A 23293-nucleotide genomic window follows, 5' to 3' on the forward strand; every position below is an offset into this window, starting at 1 on the left:
TTAGTAAGCAGTATGTGACTATAATTTATTCATTCTTTTTGTGAAAATAGATTCCTTACCTGGGACTGAAGAAGCAGTAATGGAAGAGGCTGAAGAATTTGAGACAGCATCTAAATTAACAGGGCCTGTAAGTATATTCATTTATTTATTTTTTATCTCTAAAACTAATGTGTATCACTAATCAGAACATTTACAAGGAATAGAAAGAAATAGGGAACAACATTATTTAAGTTCAAGAATATTTTAAAATGTGCATCTTAGTATATCCCACACAGCCATGCAGATGCTCATATCAGTAGGTGGCCAGCTTGATTACAGGTACAGGACAAAGCTGGACTGAGCTCTTCCAGCAACTGCAGAAGAAGAAGAAATGGGGCTGGAAAAGGTAAGTTCTGGTATTGCTAACTGTTTAATGGTGCACGTGAACATTCTAAAAGATGATGAGCTGCATCTTAAACCTCAACAAGTTTATGTGCATCGTGATAGAAAAAGAAATGTGTTGCTTATCCTGATAGTGTTCATATAACTTAAACGTGGTACTATTAGTTGTGAAGTACTTGTGATATTTTTGTTAAATGGTATCTCTTCCATAGAGTATGTTGGGAGAAAACCATTAGGTTTAAGATTTTTAGTACAATCTAATGTTGAAAGGAAAAAACACAGAAAAACTGAAATCTATGTATAAATTGTAAATATAAAGTTTATGAAAGATTCTGAGTTGCTCTAAAAACGACTGTGCAGTCTTCTAAACTCGATATTTAGACTGGGTCTGTGTGCTTCCGTACTCTCTGCTGCATGTCCCATCTGAGACTTTTTTTTCAGCCAAAACACAATCAGTTCTTTCAGCGAATTCTTACATTGTGTAATTTTCAAAGATTTCTGTCCCTCTGGATGATTTCTGTGAATGTATTCTTGTTTGCCAAGTCCCCTGTAAAGTGTGGATTATGCCACAACCAAGCCCAGGGTTCCAAATAATGTTCCCACATCAGAAAGTATAATGGGAAATGTATTGGTACAGATACTATATTTGGATTGTAATCTGGGTCTGTGTTAACTTTTTTTTTTTTTAAGGAACTTTCTGCCATTTTTAAACTTCAGTATGTCTTCATAATCTCATGATGATAAAAGCATGTCATCATTCTGTTTGGGATAATCTGCCCTTCATCACTTTTTGCAAAGATTTGTTTTATCATTTGTGAATACCACCAAAGCCCATATGTCTTCCTCATATCTCAAAGAATACCATTAGATTCTTTTTCTAATAATTTTCTAAAATCAATATTTATCTTGTCCATAGTATTTGGCTTACTTAATAATACCTAATAACACAAAGAGGGGGAAGAAAAAAGGAAATTAGCTTCTTCTGAGTGATTTCAAACTGACCTTCGGAGATTTTTGCTTTCTTTTCACAGTATTTACATCATGTTTTCCTAATGTCAAGATTTGTGCTAAGCCAATTTTACTTGTTTTTATGGATCATATTCACTAGATTTTGAATTCTTAAAAATTCTGTAATTCTATTCAAAGTCAAATTAACTATTTCATTTGGAGGGAATATGTGGAATATAAACAATAAATGGATAAATAGGTTAATATCAGGACCTTGAACGTGGTTTCTATATGATAGCTGCTTTTATTATGAAGAAAACATGGATTTAAAAAATTATGTCGAACTGATGATATTTTAGATACAAATTCCCTGAATAATATTTCTTAGGATTGTATTTTTGGTAAATCAAAAAGAAAATTGTGGCTTTATCTAAATATTAGTGGAGAATTGGAACAAAACAGAACTTTTTTTTCTTTATTACTGTAAGAAATGCAAAATACTTCAAAGCAAATTTTGAGTCATATCCTGCAAAAATACAAACATGCCACAAATGTTGAAAATCAATTTAGAGTAGTTTCAACACATACTGTCTCTATTTGCTAACTTTCCATGTTGGGTATTGGATATTAATAAGTGGGTAACAGACTCTTGGAAACTTTTTTTCCCCAGTGGCTTAACCTGTGTTTAAAATATTCTGTGAATATTTGAGTGAGGGAAAAGCAACGTTTAGGTTTACATTTTTATCTTCCCCCAAATAAGCAAATCATTCGTTTGGAATTTCCCTCCCCCCCCCCCCTTTCTGGGTTCTGGAATGTCTCTTAGTATGTCTACTTCCTGTGAAGGTCAGAGGAGGATTTGTCAGATAAGTCTATTCATTACAATTGAAACAACAAAAAGGAAATCTTAGGCAGAAAATACCAAGAAGCAGTTATTGAGTATGACCTTTTAGTTCCTAAATGTAGTATGTAAACTTTTTTAGATCAGTGATCCACAGACTTACTATCTTTTTTTAATTTCACAATTCCTGTAGTTTCTTACTCTTCAAAATTTTATTCTATTTTGAAAGTATTAAACAAGCATGTGAGCATGATGGGAAGATGAAAAGACAATTAAGTGGACATGTAGCACTCAGTATCCTACTGACTGTTCTTCTTTCTCCTTTGTGAATTTCTGATTTATTTTGTTCCTTGGTCAGTACTGACTAGCCCATCATAAGCCGACTCCTATAATACTCCATGTAAGTGGTCATCATCTCTTAAAGTAGAAGAGAACTGAAAAGGACTCCTGTAGGGAAAGATTTCTTAAAATTCCTAGAAGCTACTAAAAGTTTTATTATAGCACATTTTCATTCTGAAGAGTCGTAGCTGTTTGAGGAGAAACATAAAACTAACTGGAATGGTAGTAGTAATACCAGTAATACCACATATTTGTGTAGCAAGTCTTAATTGTTAAGCATTTTCATATACTTAAAATCAGTTGTGGGTGTTTTGGCAAGTCCTATGACTTATTGAATATAGGTTCCCTGGGCTATACAGTAAGACCTTGTTTATCTGTTTTATATATAGTAGTTAGTATCTACAAATCCCAAACTCCTAATTGATCCTTTCCCACCACCCTGGAAACCATAGCCATAAGTTTGTTTTCTGTCTCTGTTTTGTAAATAAGTTCATTTGTGGGTTTTTTGGTTTGTTTGTTTTTTTAATTCTAAGTGATATCACATAAGTGATATCATATGGTATTTTTCTTTCTCTTTCTGGCTTAATTCACTTAGTATGATACTCTCCAGGTCCATCCGTTGCTGCAATGGCATTATGTTATTCTTTTTTATATAGTAGTATTCCATTGTGTACATGCTACAACTTCTTTATCCAGTCATCCGTTGATGGACATTTAGTCTTGACTGTTGTAAATCATGTTGCTCTGAACATTGGGGTGCATGTAACTTTTCAAATTAAGAGTTTCCTCTGGATAAATGCCCAGGAGTGAGATTGCTAGATCATAGGATAAGTATACTTTCAGGTTCTCCATACTGTTTTCCATAATGGCTTCACCAAATTACATTCCCACCAACAGTGAAGGAGGGTTCCCTTTTCTTCACACCCTCTCTAGCATTTATCATTTGTAAACTTTTTAATTATAGCCATTGTGACTGATCTGAATTGATACCTCATTGTAGTTTTGATTTGCATTTCTTTGATAACTAGCCCAAGCATTTTTTAATGTGCCTATTGGCCCTGGAATGTATGTCTCTGGAAAAATGTCTGTTTAGGTCTTCTGTCCATTTTTGGATTGGGTTGTTTGTTTTTTGTTATTGAGTTGTATGAGCTGGTGTATATTCTGGAAATTAAGCCCTTGTCAGTTGCATCACTTGCAAATATTTTTTCCTATTCTGTAGGTTGTCTTTTTGTTTTGCTTACGGTTTCTTTTGCTATGCAAAAGCTTATAAGTTTAATTAGGTCCTATTTGTTTATTTTTGCTTTTATTTCTGTTGCCTCAGTAGACTGCCCTAGGAGAACATTGCTACAATTTATATCAGTGTTTTGCTTATATTCTCTTCTAGGAGGTTTATATTGTCTTGTCTTATGTTTAAGTCTTTAGGCCATTTTGAGTTTATTTTTGTGTGTGGTGTGAGGGATTATTCTAACTTCATTCATTTACATGCAGCTGTGCAGCTTTCCCAGCATCACTTGCTGAAGAGACTGTCTTTTCTTCATTGTATATTCTTGCCTCCTTTGTTGAAGATTAATTGACCATGGTGTGCGGTTTATTTCTGGGCTCTCTATTCTGATCCATTGATTTATATGTCTATTTTTGTGCCAGTGCCGTGCTGTTTTGATTACTGTAGCTCTGTAGTATTGTCTGAAGTCTGGGAGGGTTATGGCTCCAGCTTCATTCTTTTTCTTCAGTATTACTTTGGCAGTTCTGGATCTTTTGTGAGTTCATATAATTTTTAGGATTATTTATCCTAGCTCTGTGAAAAATGTACTGGGTAATTTGATAGGGATTACATTAAATCTGTAGATTGCAATGTTTTGTGGTTCTTTGTGTATAAGTCTTTCATATCCTTGGTCAGGTTTATTCCTAAGTTTTTTTTTTTTTTTTTTTTTTTGGATGCAATTTTAAAGGGGATTTTTTTTTTAACTTTCCTTTTCTGATATTTCACTGTTAGTGTAAAGGAATGCAACAGATTTCTATGTGTTAGACTATATCTTTAACTATGAATTTTGATATTTTGACTTTCTACCTGTTTCTTGCTAATACTGTTTCTCCCTACAAACAACCCTTCTTTCATGAAAATTGAATGTTTCATCATTTTCACAACTTGACATTTTAAATGTTTTCAATAAAACATCTCCAAATTCTTTTTCATACCCAAGTATAATTTTATGATAAGTAAATTGTTGCACATATTTTAGAAAGTTTGTAATTCTATGTGTAGTAATTTAAATAGCTGGTCAAAGGAGAAATGTTGAATGAATAGGCTAATGAACAAGTTGCAATTTTTTCTTGCATTATATACCTAGCATGGAAAAATAGAAACACAGCCAGCATTTATGGAATTAAAGACTAAACATATTTCAACTTGTACTCTTGCAAAATAAAAAGGGAAAGAAATTAATGTTCATTATTATCTCACCAAATAGAATAATAAATTATGGTGGATTTTGTCTCTTGAAAGATACTGTTGACAAATTGCTGGCAGCTAATTGTAGTAGTGAATTGTCTGTTAAAGAAGAGCAATTAGTGTACATGTTGCTCAACCCTAAAGGTTTTTACCGTTTCATTTTCCTTCTAGCCTGTAGAATTTTGCTTGGCTTTGATCACCCACAGATCTAAGATGCCAGTAAACTGCTTAAAACCAAGTACTATAGTAAGAAGGTATCTCACCAAATTTTGGAATCTAGTGGGATTTTTCCTTTTGACATTTCAGGTCTGTTGATTTTTGACACACTGACAGTAGAAATATTTGCCCAAACCTATGCAAATATTATTTTTTAAAACTTCTATGAATTTTTAAAGTGTAACTTCTAAATGTCACAGTTGCATTGGAAGAAATGGCCTGAGATGATAAAATATGATGTGGTAAAACATTGATTGTAATTTTTGTAATTAATCAGTCTCTCTACATAATTTCACTGTGTCTCCATTAATAAAGTTATGAAATTATTTCTCAGGGTCAGTTAAAATTCTGTATTTTATTTTTAAGACAGTTGAGGAAGGAAGAGTGGCCTAGTATGCATTCATGCAGAACAAGCACACTTGATTTCTAAGCAAATAATGCCCAAGAGGGTGTATGACAATGTGCTATTAATGTCCTGAGATCCCAACTCATAATGAGTCCATTAATTCTTATAAACATGATGGGTGAAAAAGAAAATGTATTTGGACATTTTCAGTATTTTGAAGTTGTTTCTAGTTCTTTATTAAAATGATTGCCAGCTACTGCAAATGTCATTTGATTGGTATATAAATAAATATACTGAAACAGAAGAAAAGCAATATGGATGTTTGTGTAGTGACGTAAAAACCTTGTAAATACTCTGATTATGACCTGTGCAGGGTATGTGCTAGAATGGTGTCTTTGTGTGTGAAGCACATTAAATTAACATTCAGTCCCTTGGTGGGGATGGAAAAACATTAAGATCCCATAAGAAGATTTTCACTTACAGTTTCATCTTCTTCAGCTATAAAATCTAAATAGATTACACAAAAATGGTTAGATACCAAGTGCTTTCCTAGAGAAGCTTAAACATTTTGGGCATCCTTGCGTCTTCAACCACATTAATCTAATCAAGATCATGTTTTTGGCCTGTTATAAGAAGTGGTTACACAGAAAGTCTGAGTCTCAGGTGTGTGCTGACTCAAACTGGAAAAATAGGATATAGTCCTGCTATTATATTGACCTAACATGATGTATATTAGAAGAGCACTAGGGAAAAAGTTATTTTAGAAACTGTGTTTAAAAGGTTGTTGACTGTTGGGTCATACTGAATGTCCATCTTTTTTTAAAACATTTAAGTCTTTTTTCATCTTTTCCATGCATCATAGATTTTTAGAGAGATTTACAAAAGTTAATAAAATATCAACAGCAGTATCAACGTTAGATCTGCAAAATATTTCAAAACTGCAATTTGGTATAACTTCCTATTATCTATATTACAGTTATCTTTATTTCAAATTGGTTTATCTTTAAATTATAAACATACTGTATTTATTGTAAATTTTTTGGAAAATTCAATGAAGAATATAATTTAAAATCCAAAACCATAACATGAAAGATGAATTTTCACATTTTGTTTTATTTTTCTAGTATTTTTGTGCTTGTAAATCTGCAAATCTGTCATATCATGATTTAAACTTTGGACTATAGTCCATTAGCAACTTTGCATTCTGCTTTTCCTTACTTTACATAATGCCAATAGTCTGACATAAAGTTCTTTATAAACCTAATTCTAATTCCCACGTATTTTTGCATCCTTATCTGTTTTAGTATCAATTTGACCAAATATCCTCTTATCTTTTTTAATGTTTAAGACTTTAATTTTAGTGTCAAATCATAATACACTGTTGTTATATTTGAATTAGTGTTAAGAGTTTTAGGTTGGATATTCCCAGAGAGCTGTCCCAGGCTGATGATGGCTGTGAACTGGATGATCATGAGTTGGTGACAGACGTGCTGGAATGGAGGCACTCCAGCCCTCTCATCAAATGCTTTGAGTCCCATTCTGGTGCAAATAGCCCATTCCAGGTCCTGCTGTATGTTGTACAAATATTATTTTCTATGTTTTCATGTGGAAAGGGCTGGGAAACACAGATTTGGGGCTTAGAAGTAATGCTTTGGAGATTACTGTGCACAAAATCATCGTCTGTCTCGGTGTTTTTCTTAGGCTGGATTCCTTAAAGGGTCAAAGGGTATGAACTATTTTAAAGTTCTTGATAAGTATCAGAAAAAGTCACAAATTTGCCACTTTGACCAGGAATCTCTTAAACCCTTAATAGAATTAAGTATTCTCTTAAAATGTGTAAATGAATAAACAAAAACTTCACAAAAGTAACTTATCACACTGATAAGTGTAATATAGAATATTTTTAGTCCTTAAAGTTGGATTTCTTTGTTTACTAGTAAATGTCTTTGATTACAAATGAACAAATTTTACATATGCTTGTTAGACTCATGTATTTCTGTTTTTTATGAATTATTTCTTGCCATAGGCCATATTTCTTTTGTGGTGTTTGTTTTCCTATTGACTTGTTAGTATTCATTATGCATCAAAAATAATGACTTATTCCATTGTATATTTGTGGTAAATATTTTCAGTAATTTTTCCTTTGCTTTTTAGTGTTGTTCATAGTGATTTTTTAATTATACTGAAACTATACTTTTCTCTTTTGGATTTCTTTCATTTTTTTTAGACATAGCTTTCCCTCCCAAATATTAGATATTTACTTAAAAGTTCTTTACATGGTAGGGGACAATACAGCTCGGTGGTAGAGTGCATGCTTAACATGCAAGAGGTCCTGGGTTCAATCCTCAGTACTGCTATTAAAAAAATAAATAAATAAACCTACCTAATTACCCCCTCAAAAAAAGAAAAAAAAAAAGAGCTTTAAGAGAAAAAAATGCTTTATATTTTCCCTTTAAATTCTTTTATCAATTTTGAGATTATTTTGGTGGTTGTTGTGAGGCAAGGATCTAACAATATATTCTCAAATATAATTTGTTAGTGTCATTTGTTTTTGAGAACCCATCCCTTTCTTATTTTGATTTTTTCTTTTTATCTTAATTTGTAGGTTTAATAATGTCACAGCTAATATTTATTTAATACTGATTTTTGCAAGGTACTTTACAAACATTATTCCTTACTGTTTGCCAACAGATCTTAATTATTACCCAACCTATAGACGAGGAGACTTAGATTTAGGGAGATGTGATAACTTGCCTTGAGCACCTCAGTTTGTAAGCCAAGGAGCCAAGACTGCACCCACCCCAGGCAACCCAAATCCCAGGCCTGCTCACTTAACCGCTTTATCATCTGGGCAGTGGCGCCTTAGCTTCTGTTGACCTGTGCGCTATTTTTGTTTTAGTTATTATAGCTTTACATGTTTTCATATAAGGTGAATAAAGCCCTCTCTTTCATTCTTCATTTGCAAAATTAAGGAATTCAACCTCATACAATAAGTAGCTGTTCTTTATCACAGCCCTGAGACCTGACTTCTTTCATGATTTTTTTTTTTAATGTACATTTGGGATTTGGTTTTTCAAGAGAAGTTTGGTGTATCATTTGCCAGAATCCAGGAACCTACTCACCAGTTTCTGCAGATTATTTAGTTTGCATATATAAAAAATACTTCATCTGTTGATTTTTGCAGTGTTTCTGAAACAAAGCTTAAATAATTTTCACAGGAACATTCTAAATTTAGAGACATAATTGACATCCTTGCTTCCAATTATTTTATTCAGTACATTGGGACATGTTGATTCAGAAATAACGTAAGCTCCTTGGGGAAAAAGGAAGCTGAGTAATTTGTAAGTAAATATCTCTCTATGATGTCACAACTATAAAAAGTTATTCATATTTCTTAATAATCATGAATCAGATGCCTGTATTTATTTTATTTAAATGTGAATTTCTGGAACTTGTCATTTCCTTTTTAAGTTTCACCGATGTGTTTTAATGTTTATTAAGAAAGTATTTGCATCCCAACAGTAAGAAAGCAGACATGTCATAAAAGGGAATTTCTAGAAGGATCACTCAAAGAAGAAATATAAAGGGTTTATTGCCTAAGGAGACAAACGTCAAATGATGTTTAAAAAAAAAAATAGCAGACATTACACTTGGAGACCACAAAAGTTGAGAAATATCCATGTTGAGTCTGTTCTTCAAAGGGGCAAAAATATCCCAGCTTGGAGGGCAATAAAATGAGAAGAAACAGTACTCAGACCTTGGATGTGCAGATCATTTATCTCTGCCAGGGATGCCATTTCCTTTTCTACACTGTGATCCCACCACTCGAGACCATGTTAGTGATCAGTCTGGGGGAAATCAGCAACGCTTTGGTGGATCTGCCTCACTAGACTGCGTTTATGGTGGACCATACGATGGAGGAACACTCCTTGACTCTCATTTTGCTTGCAGTCTTTCCATGCCCAACATATCGTTTACCTCAAAATCTCTTTTCATCATTTTCTTCCTGCCAGCACCCTTCCCCTCAGCAGAAACTTCTTCCTACAGCACACCACCACTGTTTCTCCCAGTCAGTAATCTCGGAAGCTGGGAGCTGTCCGACATCCCTCTGCTTTAACCCTGGATCAGGGCAGTCACACACACCATCTTAATGTCTCTGCACTACTCTGCTTTAAGTTCTTTGTCCGCATGCAAGTCCAACCCAGGAACTCCCATCTGGAGGATAGTGGACTACAAACTCTCTAGGGGGGCCAGAACTTCCTGCTTGAGGTTCACTGCTGTAGAGACTGATAAATGTAGAGAAAGGGAATTGAGTATGGCTAGCAACTCTCTTTCTCAGGTTCTGTCTCCTTGAGAGCAGGGACTGTGGCTGGACCCATGAGAAATGCTTTAGCTTTACCTACAGTAACCTATTTAACATTGTATAACCACTCTGTGAGGTAAGTTGGTTTATCCCCATTTTTAGATGGAGAAACTAAGTCTTGGAGAAGGTAAGTAACTACAACTCAGGGTGGAAATGTGATTGGAACCTGCCGTAGGCTGATTGTTTGTGTCCTTTCACAATTCGTGTGTTGAAACCTATTTCTCCGATCCTCCCTGTGATGCTATTTGGAGGTAGGGTCTTTAAGAGGTGATTAAGTCATGAGGGTGGGGCCTCCTGAATGCGATTGGTGCCCTTATAAAAGAGACTCTGCAGGCACCTCGATCTTGGACTTACCAGCCTCCAAAGCTGAGAAGTAATTTCTATTGTACATAAACCACCCAATCAACGATGTTGTTACAGCAACCTGAGCAGACTAAGACAGAATCCAAGTCTCATACTTCAGAGCCACAGTCACCCACTCTGTGGCACTACTGGGATTCAAGTAATCACGTTCCCACTTGTCTTTGGAGGCTCAGGTGCATGTACTGTGCTTTAGGGAGCACCAGCCTGAGCCCTGCTCTCCTTCAACCAGAGAAGTTCCAGTGTTACCTGACTTATACCTGAGATTTGGGTACGAGATTTATTTCAAAAATAAGAATTGCCCTGCTATAAACAAGATTCAAGAATTACTGTTCAGATCATTCAGAAATTTGAGTATTTGCCCTATTTTCTTATAGAGCATGAACATTAGCATATAGCTCTCTGTTTCTTTTGCATTATGTGACTGTTTTGTCTTTTTGTATTAAACACTTTTAAGGCACAAGGATTGAAAGAATTAGAAAAGCTATTTCTCTTACAAGGAAATTTATAAGAGATTTTGAATGCCTTAAGATCTTGGAAAATCATGTTTGGTTTGGTCAAGTAACAGACACGTTTACTTATATTAAGTAAAGGGATATTAAACTTTTCCAAGACTGATAAAATTATGTATGAGGCCACAGTTATAATTTCTTATTCTTTAAATCATTTGTGAGAATGTCTGATTAATTCAGTCCATATAGATTTAATTAAATATTTGACTGCATCTTTGAATTACTCCTCAACTTGAGAGAGAGAAAAGAAATAAAGCCCTATAAATGTAATATGTCATTAATAAATTAAAATTTTGAAAATTCACGAAGGAGTGTTTTATATTTGGTGACTGACCCTAGCCAATCTTATCACTTTCACTTTTAACAAACATTAAATTTTAACTATATTACTCCTAATCCAGATTTGTAAAACACCAAATTTCCACTTCTCTCTCTTTTTATGAGACTGCTTGCTTAATTGTTTAAATTCTGTCTTGGGAGGCTGATTCTACAGAGTGAATTTAGTTCATGAACTTTGGTTCAACACCACCTCTGTAACATTTTGGAAAATCTCCTCATTCCACTGTTGACTGGTTTTCTGCTGGACAAGGGAAGACTGATGCTATTTCTTAGATGAGTGATTTTTTTCATACAGCTGTTGACATAAAAGGAAAGCAAAGAAACTTAATGAATCATCTTTTGTATATTGCAAATTCAGGCGTAACATACTCATTTTATCTGTGGTTTTTCAGCCTTTGCTCAGCCATGATGTGCAAATGTCAAATAAATAGTCAACTTTTAATGTGTTTTCACACAGTCAGTAAAAGAGAGTGTAACAAGGCGAACTTTGTCTTTACACATCTTTGTGGCTGGGTTTCAAAAATCAATAGCGTTCATATGTGCATTTCAGTTTATAACACACTCTTACATTATTCCAACAATCCTGGAAGTAAGTATTGTTGTTATCCCCATTTTAAAGATGCTAAAGGAAACTCAGAATAAGTTGGTCCAAATCACATAGAGTCAGAATTTCTTTAGGCATGCTCTGAATGTCCTTTAGAATTTGAGAAAATAGGTGGCAGTGTGGCTTGCAAAATCATCAGCCAAATTATTTTAACCATGTTTGATATGAGTTCAGAGGTTTCCATAATACGGATCTGTGATTATCAACATTAAGATGTTTTTGCCAGTAAGATAATAAAGCAGAAAATAGAATTTTTGTCATAATGCGCCATATTCATCTCAAGAGACTCAGCACCTAGCACAGTGCCAAGAGGAGGAGATGCTCAATTAATGCTTGTGGGATTGAATTGAAGGAGGAAAAAGCTCTCTGAGACTATTTAGGTGTTTTTTATTCATTAGCCACTTTTTCCAAAGGGCAATTACCCTAAATAGAAATAATGGTGTACTTCAGACATAACGTTACAACTCTTTCCGCTGCACTCAAAGCTGCAGCTCTTCTGTCCTGGGTACCTCCCAGTTGGCTGGAGCCTGTTGCCTAGGCTGTGGGTTATAGTATGGTGTGGGTCTGAATAATTTCCATTTTCTGGCCTTTAATCTCTTTTGAAGTTTCTCCTTTTATCTAATTAAATAACGGTACCTCCTAATGAGATGTTTGAGTGTGATGTGACATTATTATCATTGTAGCTGTTATGTCAGTGTAACTATATAAGTAATGGAGTTGTGCTCAAGTTGGCGATGGAAACCAGGTGGTCCCAGGTACCTCCACATGGTGTCCTTTCTTCTGAAACAGCCTTGGAAGGCACTCCCAGAAGCAGAATGCCTTTAAAACTATCTAATTTTAAACTCTTACCCTATGGAAAATAAAATCCTCTTATTTTCACCTGTTTACCTATTGCTGCCTTCATCTTCTGTCCTTAGGGGAAACCTAATAGTCTCCCAGACATATCTTCATCACTCATCCTTTTTTATGCAAATACTCATTATTTTCACATACCAGTCATAAGAGGCAACACTATGTTTATCCTCCTTCTCCACTGCAACTTACTGACCAGTCATTTTCAACTCTAGATAAAAATTCTTCATTCTCTGAGGTTCCTATGATTTGATGCAGTGTCAGCTTAGCGCTCACATTCCTTAGTCAGTGAATACTTCCACACTTGGTATAAGTAACGTATCCAACATGCTATCTTCAGAATGCCTTTACATTCCTATTCTTCAATAGCTTCTATCCAATATGAGACATCTGTGGGCACACCCTGGACCTTATGAGACCTAGTTCTGTTCTGTCTCTGGATTCAAACTCCAGTGTATCATCTCTACAGATAACACCCTCCTTTCCGTTTTCTCACTCCCTTAGTCCCACTACTCCCCTTCTTTGACTTCTTTGAGAACGCCAGCCCCTAGCATTGCCTGCGTATTGGCTGAGACCTCAGTGGTGCACTACATCAATACCTGGTCCATTCAGCCTTCCTTTGCTGCTGACGTCCAGCCTTGGGCCCATCCAGTCCATTCTCACTGTATTTTACACACAGGCTGATGAGCCTGACAGAAAGAAATCACGTAATTATGGAGATTGTTGCAATGCAGTAGTAATGCCCCCTAATTTTATTTCTCAGTTCACCTTGACAGTCCATTCATCTCTCCGTGATCTGCTTCCAGTCTCATTTTCTGTATCAGCTACTCCAAACCTATTCCTAGCTCCCTACTTCTCAAGACAACAAAACCAACAACAAATAAAACCAAACCAATAAACAAAACTTAGATCCGTTAAGTGTGAATTCTCTTAAGGTCCCATAAACCTATCCTCTTGTAGACGAACCCCTCATCTGCGTTTTCATCCAGTCTCACAAGAAGAGGTTAGTATTATCCTATTTATTTCAGAATAACTCTTGAAGAAAATTCTTTCTTTCTTTCTAAAAACATCTGACCTCTTGCTTCGGTTCTATTCTCAATCCCTCTTTTCCTGTTTTTTTCTTCAGGCTATGGACATCCTCAAGTATCTCCTAATAGCAAACAAATACATGAATTGTTTCATGTTTCACTCTTAGTTACTACTGCTCCTTCCCGTCATGCCCTTGACATCAAAATCCTGGAGAAACTCAGCTTCCTTTCCACGTATTAGTTCTTTAATTTACTGCAAAAGTGAATATTTATTTCTTTGTATCCAAATCCAGTGAATTACTGTGAGCCTTCATTGTATTTAATCTTTTTGTGGAAATTGGCATAGTTGACTACCATGTCTTTATTCTTGAAGCTCTTGCTTGCTTTGTTTTCTGAGACACCGTTCTCTTCCTACACGCTGGAGTGAGGACAGTAGAGATCTCTGGACACCTCTGAGCATGTTCTGTTAATTGTGGAATATTAGAAGAAATGACCTGGTGGCTACCTGATCTGGTTACCTTTGGATGGAGAAATGGCAAGGACACCAGTTAGGAGTCTTTGTAATCCTTGAGTAGGATGATGAATTTTTGAACCTGAAGTAACAGTGGGTAACAGGAGGGATCGCATGTTTTCACCTTGCATTTTCCCCTGTGCGGCTGTTTTTACTTTACATATAATTTATGTATCATAAAATTCACCTATTTTGAATATATAGTTCAATGATTTTTAGTTAGTAGCATGAGTTGTACAAGCATCATCGTATTCCAGTTTTAAGACATTACCATCACCCCCATAAGATTCCTCGTATCCTATTTACAGTTAATCTCTATTTCTACTCCCAGTCCCAGTCCACCACTGGTCTACTTTCTGTCTCTACAGATTTGCCTATTCTGGACATTTCATGCAAATGAAATTATATAGCATGTGGTCTTTTGTGTCTGGCCTCTTTTACTTAACATAATGCATCTGAGGTTCATCTATTTTGTAATATGATCAGTTGTTCACTCTTTTTTTCACTGAAAAATAGTAATATTCCATTGCTGGATATACCACATTCTGTTTATAATTTCATGAGTTTCTAGACATTTGAGTTGTTTCCAATATTGAACTATTATGAGTATTGCTGCTATGAAGATTCACATACAAATCTTTCTCTAGAGACATGTTTTTATTTCTTGTGGAAGAGTCCTAGGAGTGAAATTGCTGGGTCCTATGGTAAGTTTATACTAAACTTTTAAAATTTCTTTTTTGCAATTTTTAATGGCACAAAATTAAAGCTGTTAAACATAGAATTACTATACGGCCCAATGATTCCACCCCTAGGTATATACCCAAGATAATCGAAAACAGGTGCTCCGAGGAAAACTCCTTTATGGCCGTTCATAGTAGCACTATTCACAATAGCCAGAAGGTGGAAACAACCCAATGCGCATCAACTTTTGGATAAACAAAATGTAGTACAAGATACAATACAATGGAATACTATTCAGCCATAAAATTGCAAAGTTCTGATCATGCTACCACATGGAGGAACACTGAAAAGATTATGCTAAGTGAAAGAAGCTGGACACAAAAGGTCACATATTGTATGATTCCATTTATATGAAATATCCAGAAAAGGCAAATTCATAGGGACAGAAAGCAGGTTAGGAATTGCTAAGGGAGGAAAGGAGGGGAGGAAGGGGAGTCATTGCCTGATGGTTTGGGGTTTTCTTTTGGAGAGATGAAAAGTTTCTGTAATTACATTGTGGTGATGGTTGCACAACACTGTGAATGTACGTAATGTCATTGACTTGTACACTTTCAAATGGTTAAAATCATAAATGTTATGTTTATTTTACCACAATAAAAAAGTTAAAGCTTTCTATGATCCACAAACTGAAAATTCTAAAATCCACATGAATAGAGTAGACCGATTTGCTTTGGTACACTGCTCCTGGAGAGTCAGAATGTCCAGGGAAATTATCTTTTCTTGGAATCAGTTAATCATCCTCATTGTCATCATAGCTCATTAAATCTGTGTCTACTCTGTTCTTACAGTGGTCTGAGGGCTTCACAGAAAATTATCTCTCATTTTCATAGTATTCCAATGAGGCGGGCATTATTAGCCCTAATTTTCAAGATTAAGAAATAGAAGCCCTAAAAAGTTAATATATCCATAGTTACAGAGTTAGTATATGTTGGAACTGGAATTCAAGGGACATTCTCTTTTGTTCTAAAGCCTATGGATTTTATACTGTATTTTGTTCTTCCAAAATTGTTTGAGCATATACTAGCTGGAAGGCACCATGCACAAAAGAATAGGAAAACAAAGCATTATTATTGGAGAAGGCAGAAGATCCTTCTCCAATAATAATGGAAAAGGGACTCTATTATTGGAAACCTCAGTGTTTTAGGAAATTCATGTTGTGTTTAATGCTAGTGGACCCTTGGGTAAGCTGGAGCAGTGACCATAATTTATCCCATATTGTAATATGACAGTTCCTTGCTCAATATATGCTTGCTCTAAGCAGATTTCAAATATTCTGGCTTGCTTCCAGGAAGAACACAGAGCTTGTAATTTCAATTACATGGCATTTCAAGTAGAACCATGTCCTAATACTGGGTGGAGGGATTAGAGTTGACTGCCAGGACAACAACAAGGTTCAGAGGAGGATTATTGTTTTTAGATCATTTTAAGGACCAAGTGGACCAGCTTACCACTGTGCTTGAAAACATCACAAAGGCTAAAGGACTTAGTACTTGGCGAACCTTATTAGAAAAATGTAGATTGTGTGAAGTGGTTGTATACAGGGTCTCACTGGAAAGCTAAAACTTTTGCATTTCACATTGTGTTGAGGGGTTAAAGGACTGAATTACAATTAGTCTCCGAAACTATGGGTTAGGATTTGTTTGATATAAAGGTGTAACAACAGCTGTTAGAAATATTTGGCTGTATTAAAGGAAACAAACAAACAAAAATCTTCAAGCCTGAATAGATAGATAATAAGAGGATAGAACGGATGTATTAATTATTTTGTTATGACATTGCTTTCTGAAATTATTAGTAAAATTTACATTGGATTAAAATTTTAAAAATAAAAAATTTGTTCTGTTAATTTAAAAAATTAATCATATTACAAATAATTTCTTAAAATCTCATATAAATTCAGGTATATCGCAAGGTCAAATCACAAGATAAAAGTCTGAGAGCTCATTATGTTTGAGTTAATTGCAGTCCCAACTTCACAGGCTCAAAGGATACGGAGAACCCTAATAGCAGTTCCATTCTCAAACATCTGCTTTGAGATCCTCCAACTTTTCCTCAACTTCTCCAGGCTAAAGGAAGCTAAGACCTCAAGATGAAGAACACACCTCTGTTAAACTTGTGAGAGAAGCTCTTTCTTATTTAGAGTGATCAAAATTTAGTACCTTTTACCTTCCACAGGTGGTGTTGATGTCTCATTAAATTCAGCTTCCCTCCCTTTGGAGTCCATGAACAAACAATCCCTCGAAACCTTTTAAACTATTTCCCTGGCAAGGCTTATAACTGTGAGTCCAGCCTTGTCATCTAGGATGCTCCCTTCCTTCGACCAGATTGTCAGAAGTAGCATTTTGAGCATGTGCTGGAGCTGGCTCACAGTGGCTCCCCGGAGCTGGTAGTGCCATCTTTCCCAACTCTGTGGACAGTGACATCACATTGGCAGCTTGAAATCAGCCCTGCTGGAATATTTAAACTACAGAAATCAGCAAATGCTGCATACTAAGAGCCTTAATTTTTCCTCTAGAGAACTGACTCTGAAACTTCTACCAGCACATCACTGATACTAAGAATCCGGGTAGAAATACAGAGAATGATGCTGTAGAAACTGACAGGTCACTTCTTCTGGGTATCACTGGCAAAACTTATTGTGGATGCACGGCTGAGGCTCCCAGGCCTGTCTCCCAGGAACTTGTATCCTTCTAGAGAATTCCACAGAGCTAAGTATATGAGATGTGATCAGGATTTTTCAAATTTAATTAAAGTGGAGGAATTTTCTTCCATTCTTCCATAAAATATCAATGAGATGCCATATTCTGTGGATCAGAGACGGACTGGTTGAGGGGAAAATATTTCTAATTTCAACGTTATGTGGTATGTTTAGACCAGCCATTTCTTTTTAGCTAGCTTTGAATTATGGGTGTGTTTTTTTAATTAATATCAGGAAACTCCCCATAAATTTGTAGATAGTTTTTTGTTTCCTTGAGAAGAGTATGGCTCCAATTCCCTACCAATCCACCAAACAATGCTGATTTTTTAAAAAATGATAGATAGTATCTTATAAAGCTCTGTACTGCTATGAATTATTTTGTTCCTCAAGGAATGCTTAAAGGAAAATGACAAATAGCATATTTCTGGTCATAACATTGGAATATTGAAAACATACAGAGCAAATGATCAGTATTTTATAAAAAATGAGCACCCTTGGATCATATAGATGTGCTTGTGAACACTGAGCAAGTGCCCAGTTCCGTTAATCAACTAGATGTATTTATTAAGTTATTAATATGGCCCCTCTCACCACACTCATTGCATAAACTTCAGAGAAGAAAGGTAGAAAGTGAAATGGTTTTAACCCTCGAGACATTCTGATTCTCTTAGGAGGATTATCTAAATACACCAAGATGAAAGGTGTTGAGTAAATTGTATAATACAGACTGAATACATAACATCAGTTTAGAGGCAGGAGAGCCTCCCAGAGGTTCGAAGAGTTAGATTCAATGTCAGTCGAGGATTGAACTTGGTCTTTGTGCCACAGAAGTCATTTCTGATCACTTGTTTTACTATTTGACATAGTACCTCTGCAAAGGGGAAGTGTAAAGAAGATAGACAACTGCGAGCCTCAGGTGCTTTGACATGACCCTCCTTTAGAACTTTGCAGATGCAGATTCCATATGACTCAGATAGGCCCAGTCCCACGAATTATACTTTCAAATTCTTTTTTTGTTTCTTTTTTAGAATATGGTTTCTAACATGATAAAGAGGATTCTGATGTGTCAATAACATGCTGCATATTGTGGAAATTGACTACTAACTTTGCTCTGTCATGCGTGGCCCTTCCATGACATTTCTGGAGAGGAACAGTCATGGTCAGTGGTGCCAAGCTTTTCTGTGGCTGCTACAGGGATCAAGCCAGCTCCCGTCAGAAGCAGGAAGCCCTGAAAACAAGCCCCCTACATTCTGTACAGGTTCCCATTTCTGTGGTTGATGTCTAGTATGTTCTTGCAAGCAATTCTGTGCATGTATTAATTTTTTTTTAATTACTTGGAAACAATGGCAAGAGTAATTTGGTTAAACACAGTGCCTAAAAATATAGAGCGACATGGATCTTTTTATGCTATGGGCAAAAACAAACTAATAAATCATACCGTAAACTAATAACACATACCGTTGACCTTAGAAATGGAAAAGTATATCCTGAAAGTGTTACTTTTACATTTTTTTTCCCCTAAAGCTATGTTAAATTGCTACCTTAGTTCAAAGTGGGGAAAAGAAGGCAAAACCTGCCACCAGGAGTAAAGTTGACAAGTATATTCTTTCATGATTACTTTGTATTAAGGTGTAAAATTCCTTTTCCATGTAAACAAGGCTTTTAAAAATCTGGGAAGGAATGTTAAACAGCAGGTGAAGGTTGGAACCTTGAGGCCAAAGAAGACGTTAAGTAAACGTAACCCACCCAAATTACCTTGAAACTTGACTAAATCTAGAGCCTGGAAAAGAATTCCAAAGTCCCTCCTGATCATAGTGAATTAATGTCAGAATTAAGTGAAGCTGTACTATTTGCACAGAGAACCTCTGGGATTTTTAAGAAGATGGAAATGCAAAGACAACTCTAATAGGCTCTATCTTTGAAATTCTTCTTTAGAAACTTTTAAGGAGAAATGAATGTCATAGTCCATCAAGCATGGAAGAAGTATATATTGAAATATTTACACAAAAAGTCTAGTTTTACGCAAAAGCCAAGATCTCTCAGGGCACCTGTACTATGTGTATATCTATGTAATTTGTCTAGCCATAGGATAGTCATATCAAAACACTTTTCAATAGTTACTTAACCTTTAGTTAACAAATAGTACTTAAATTTTTTTTTTTTTTTTGTATTCCAAATCTTCTTGGAAATATTTAAGCTCTTAGGAGATTTCTGAACTTTGTATAAAACTGAAAATTTGAGGAGGGAGGGTATAGCTCAGTGGTAGAGCGTGTGCCTCACATGCATGAGGTCCTGGGTTCAATCCCCAATACCTCCCTCAAAAAGTATAAATAAATAAATAAACCTAATTACCTCCCCCCGCCAAAAAAAAACCTAAAAAGAAAATTCGATAACACAACTAGAATGCATTTTTTTGTTGCTCATTCCAATGAAATGATGTGTGCTGTGTCATTATAAATATTCACATTGTTTCAAATGTCTTCCTCACAACTTGCAGTAAGTATATCTTACTAGGCATGTGTAAGGGATATTTCTAGAAAATAACAGAATCAGTCAGGGTCACTGACTTCAAAGTAGAGCCCAGGTTCAACCTTGAAAGAACTGTCATGATTTCACTGTCAAAGGAAAGTTGTATTCCAGATTAGTGAGGTCTTCTATTGAGAATTAATTCGATTAGAAACTAACTTATTCTATTTTGAAAAGTGTAATTCTACTAAATTTCTAGCCTGCCGTTCATTCACTCATTATCATTCATAAATCATTGATGTATTCATGTCAATGTTCATAACAATATCCCCAAATATTTGCTAAGCATTTGTGCTGGGCGTTCTGCCAAGTGTGCAGTGCTGAGGGGAGGGGCATGGTAATTCTGATTCTAAATTGAGTCCTGAAGGATGAAGAGAGGGTATCTATGCTTAATGGGAAAATAATTCTTTTAAAGTAGGAAAATTTAAATAGTCATCTTAGTTAAGTACTCTGTATTTTTTTTTTTTTTGGTTTCGGTTTGTTTTTTAAGTTCACTGATGTGTTCATTGGAAGGATAGTAAGGAATGTTAAGCTAAATGGGACTAGTTTGGGGGTGAATCTGCACACCACAACAATCTACATGCTCTATCTATAAATAAATATCCTCATCAGACTCTTGATTAACTCAAATGGTGTTGATTGATATGATTTTGAACAGGACTAGCTTGTTTCTTTGTGAAAATCCAGAGTCTTCACATACGGGTATTTCTTCCTATAGATGAAAGAGAACTCATACTTAGTTAAACGCAGTTGACAGAAGGCTTAATAGATGATTTACACACAGACTGATCAGATGCATACCGAGTATACTATTCACACATTGAAACAATTCTCCCATCATAACATGAATAATGAGCATCGTATCAGTGTACTTGCATTCCACAGTCAAAATGTTAGAGTGGAAATAAATTTAGTTCCATTTCAGTCTTGCTGTGCAACTGATAAAAAGTGAACTTTTATTATTTATATATTATCTGTTATTGCACTTTTCTTATAATCAAGGTCTTTCAAGCCAGCTTTGAAAATGAAGATTGAACCCTGTACCATCGATAGGAAAGTTCTGTAACTTCTGTGTCCCTTCAAAGTATCTACTGTTAAGCTCAGGAGACAGTGGGGCAAGGATGCTCCTTAACCAGTTCATGTTAACAAGTTTGCTAGGTTAAAAATAACAATACTGCCTGCATTGAATTTTATGATGAGTCTGTGCAAAGTTTTCCAAATTTAAATATAGACCAAGCCAAATCTTATATTTGTTCCAAGAACTAAAGACAATGTGCAATGGGTAGACCTTGGACTCCAGAGTTCTACAGCCCAAGGTTATATCTGACTTCAGTGTCTTTAGCTCTGAGATACTAGGCAAGTAATATGGCCTCTCTGAACTGAGTATTTTCACTCATAAAACCGACGTTCTACATATGCAGGAAGGATGAGCTGAGGCTATTTATATGTCAGATACTAAAAACGGTAACTGCGGAACTTGTTCACAGTTGCTCCAGATTATCTTGGGTTCTTGGATGGAAATAGCCCAACAGAGTATCATTCAGTCGATCAGCAGATGTTTACAGGTGTCTGCTGGATGCCTAGCACTCTGATCGCACTGGGGACGCATCTGTGAGGAGGTTCAGCCTTCATCCTTGGGGGGGCTTCTGGTCTGTTCACCGAGTCACAAAATGAAGGGCGCTGTGGCCAGCCTGTGATGGCAGCAGGAGAAGTCACGGAGGCAGGGGTCTCGTAGGAACAATAAAACGGGCTTGCCTCCCCTCTGATGCCCCATGTAGATTTATTTGATTTTTTTTCCTGTTGGCTTACTGGTTTTTGGTAACCCCAGCCTTTGTATCATAGCAGCAGATTTCCAAGCTAACCTAGAGTCCAGATGGCAATACAGCACGGCTCTTTTATGAAGTTGAATTCAAGCCACACTCCTTAGTCAGCAGTTGACGTGGCTGCGACTGTCAGGCTGGAGTGTCTTCTCCCGAAGCAAGTGATATATGAACATATTTACATTAGTTCCATGAATCCAGGGAGTGTAGCGTCATTATTAAGAACTATCTGTCTTTAACTGAGCTTTTCAAGTCTGCTAACTTTCTCCCAGATTCAGGCAGGAAGAGTTATAAGGGACGGTGGCGGCTTGCTGTCTGCACGGGGGCCTGGGGGCCCCTCACAGCCGCGCGTCTCTTCACCCCGAGCAGAGACTGTAGAACGTGCAGATTATTCCTAGACTTCTTGTGCTAGTCTTACAGGCTCACCCGATTAAATAAGAAATATAGTAAGTAGGCTTCCTTAGCAAACGGTCATGGCTTTCCTCAAAGGTGGAAAACTGTTCTAAACTCAGCCGTAAAGGCTGTGAGACTTACATTTGCTTTTCCTGCGACTATTCTTAGAAACACTAGCACAGCTATCATCTTGCAGGCATTCCATACAGTAGTGCTGAAAATAAAAATTAATTATTTTAGCTTTACCTGTTTGCATTTCCAAGAATGCCAGAGCTTTTGAAGAAAGCAGTGTTTTAAAAATTCTATATAGACACATATACACGTACATATCACACAGTCTGTTTTTCTCTGAACCGTTCTAGCCAAATATTTGCATATGTGTAGCCAAATTCACATTTTTCTACCCATTATATACATAGCCATTTTACTTAAGGGAGGAAAAATATTAAATTATTGGACAAATTTAAAATTAACATCTACCAACTTTACAAGAAAATACTGCCCCTTCACTTAATCGAAAACAACCAAGGAGGATCTCGCCTGCCTTCACGCAGAAGGAGTGAAAACTAGAAACGTGTAATTTTGAATTTTCTTGTTGCTCCACATGCGCACCATTAGCTCCGCTGTCTTGATCTCTCCCAGCGTGGGGCCTCAGTAGCCAGTCTGCCAGAAGTGAGAGCTCCCCAACATTAAACTCTCAAGAGACCCCTTTTCTTCATTATTCAGGCACCACTGTCCAAAGCAAAGCTAACCATTGAAGACTTTCCTACCTCATTGTCCTGCATTAGATGCAGCAGGCTTATGAGAGTGGACAACAAAAGTCTGTCTAACTATCCCCATAGTACCAATCTGCCTCAGTTTAGATGCCCGACTTTGGAACTTCAGGAAGAGATCAAGTTTCCTAAGGGGAGGAAATGGAACGGAAGTTCAGCACAAGAAGAATATAAGGCAACTTTTCCCTCAATGAGGAACTCCTACCACCTGATCTTGCCCCCACGATTTCAGACAGCAGCTCTCTCCTAAAACTGC

The 23293-nt window shown here is 36.1% G+C and overlaps 1 protein-coding gene and 1 non-coding gene across 2 annotated transcripts in view; both read left to right on the plus strand.

The window, feature by feature from the left end:
• C29H8orf34 (chromosome 29 C8orf34 homolog) overlaps positions 1-23293 on the plus strand; it is a 238145-nt gene that overhangs the window by 181795 nt on the left and 33057 nt on the right. The window contains 1 exon segment of the mRNA XM_014566909.2: positions 51-127. Within this exon segment, the coding sequence (XP_014422395.2) occupies positions 51-127 (77 nt within the window).
• Positions 19771-19842, plus strand: TRNAV-CAC. The gene has a single exon. It is a non-coding gene; the product is annotated as a tRNA-Val (tRNA).

Source organism: Camelus ferus, chromosome 29 (genome assembly GCF_009834535.1).
Source record: "Camelus ferus isolate YT-003-E chromosome 29, BCGSAC_Cfer_1.0, whole genome shotgun sequence".
In the NCBI taxonomy this organism is placed as follows: Eukaryota; Metazoa; Chordata; class Mammalia; order Artiodactyla; family Camelidae; genus Camelus; species Camelus ferus.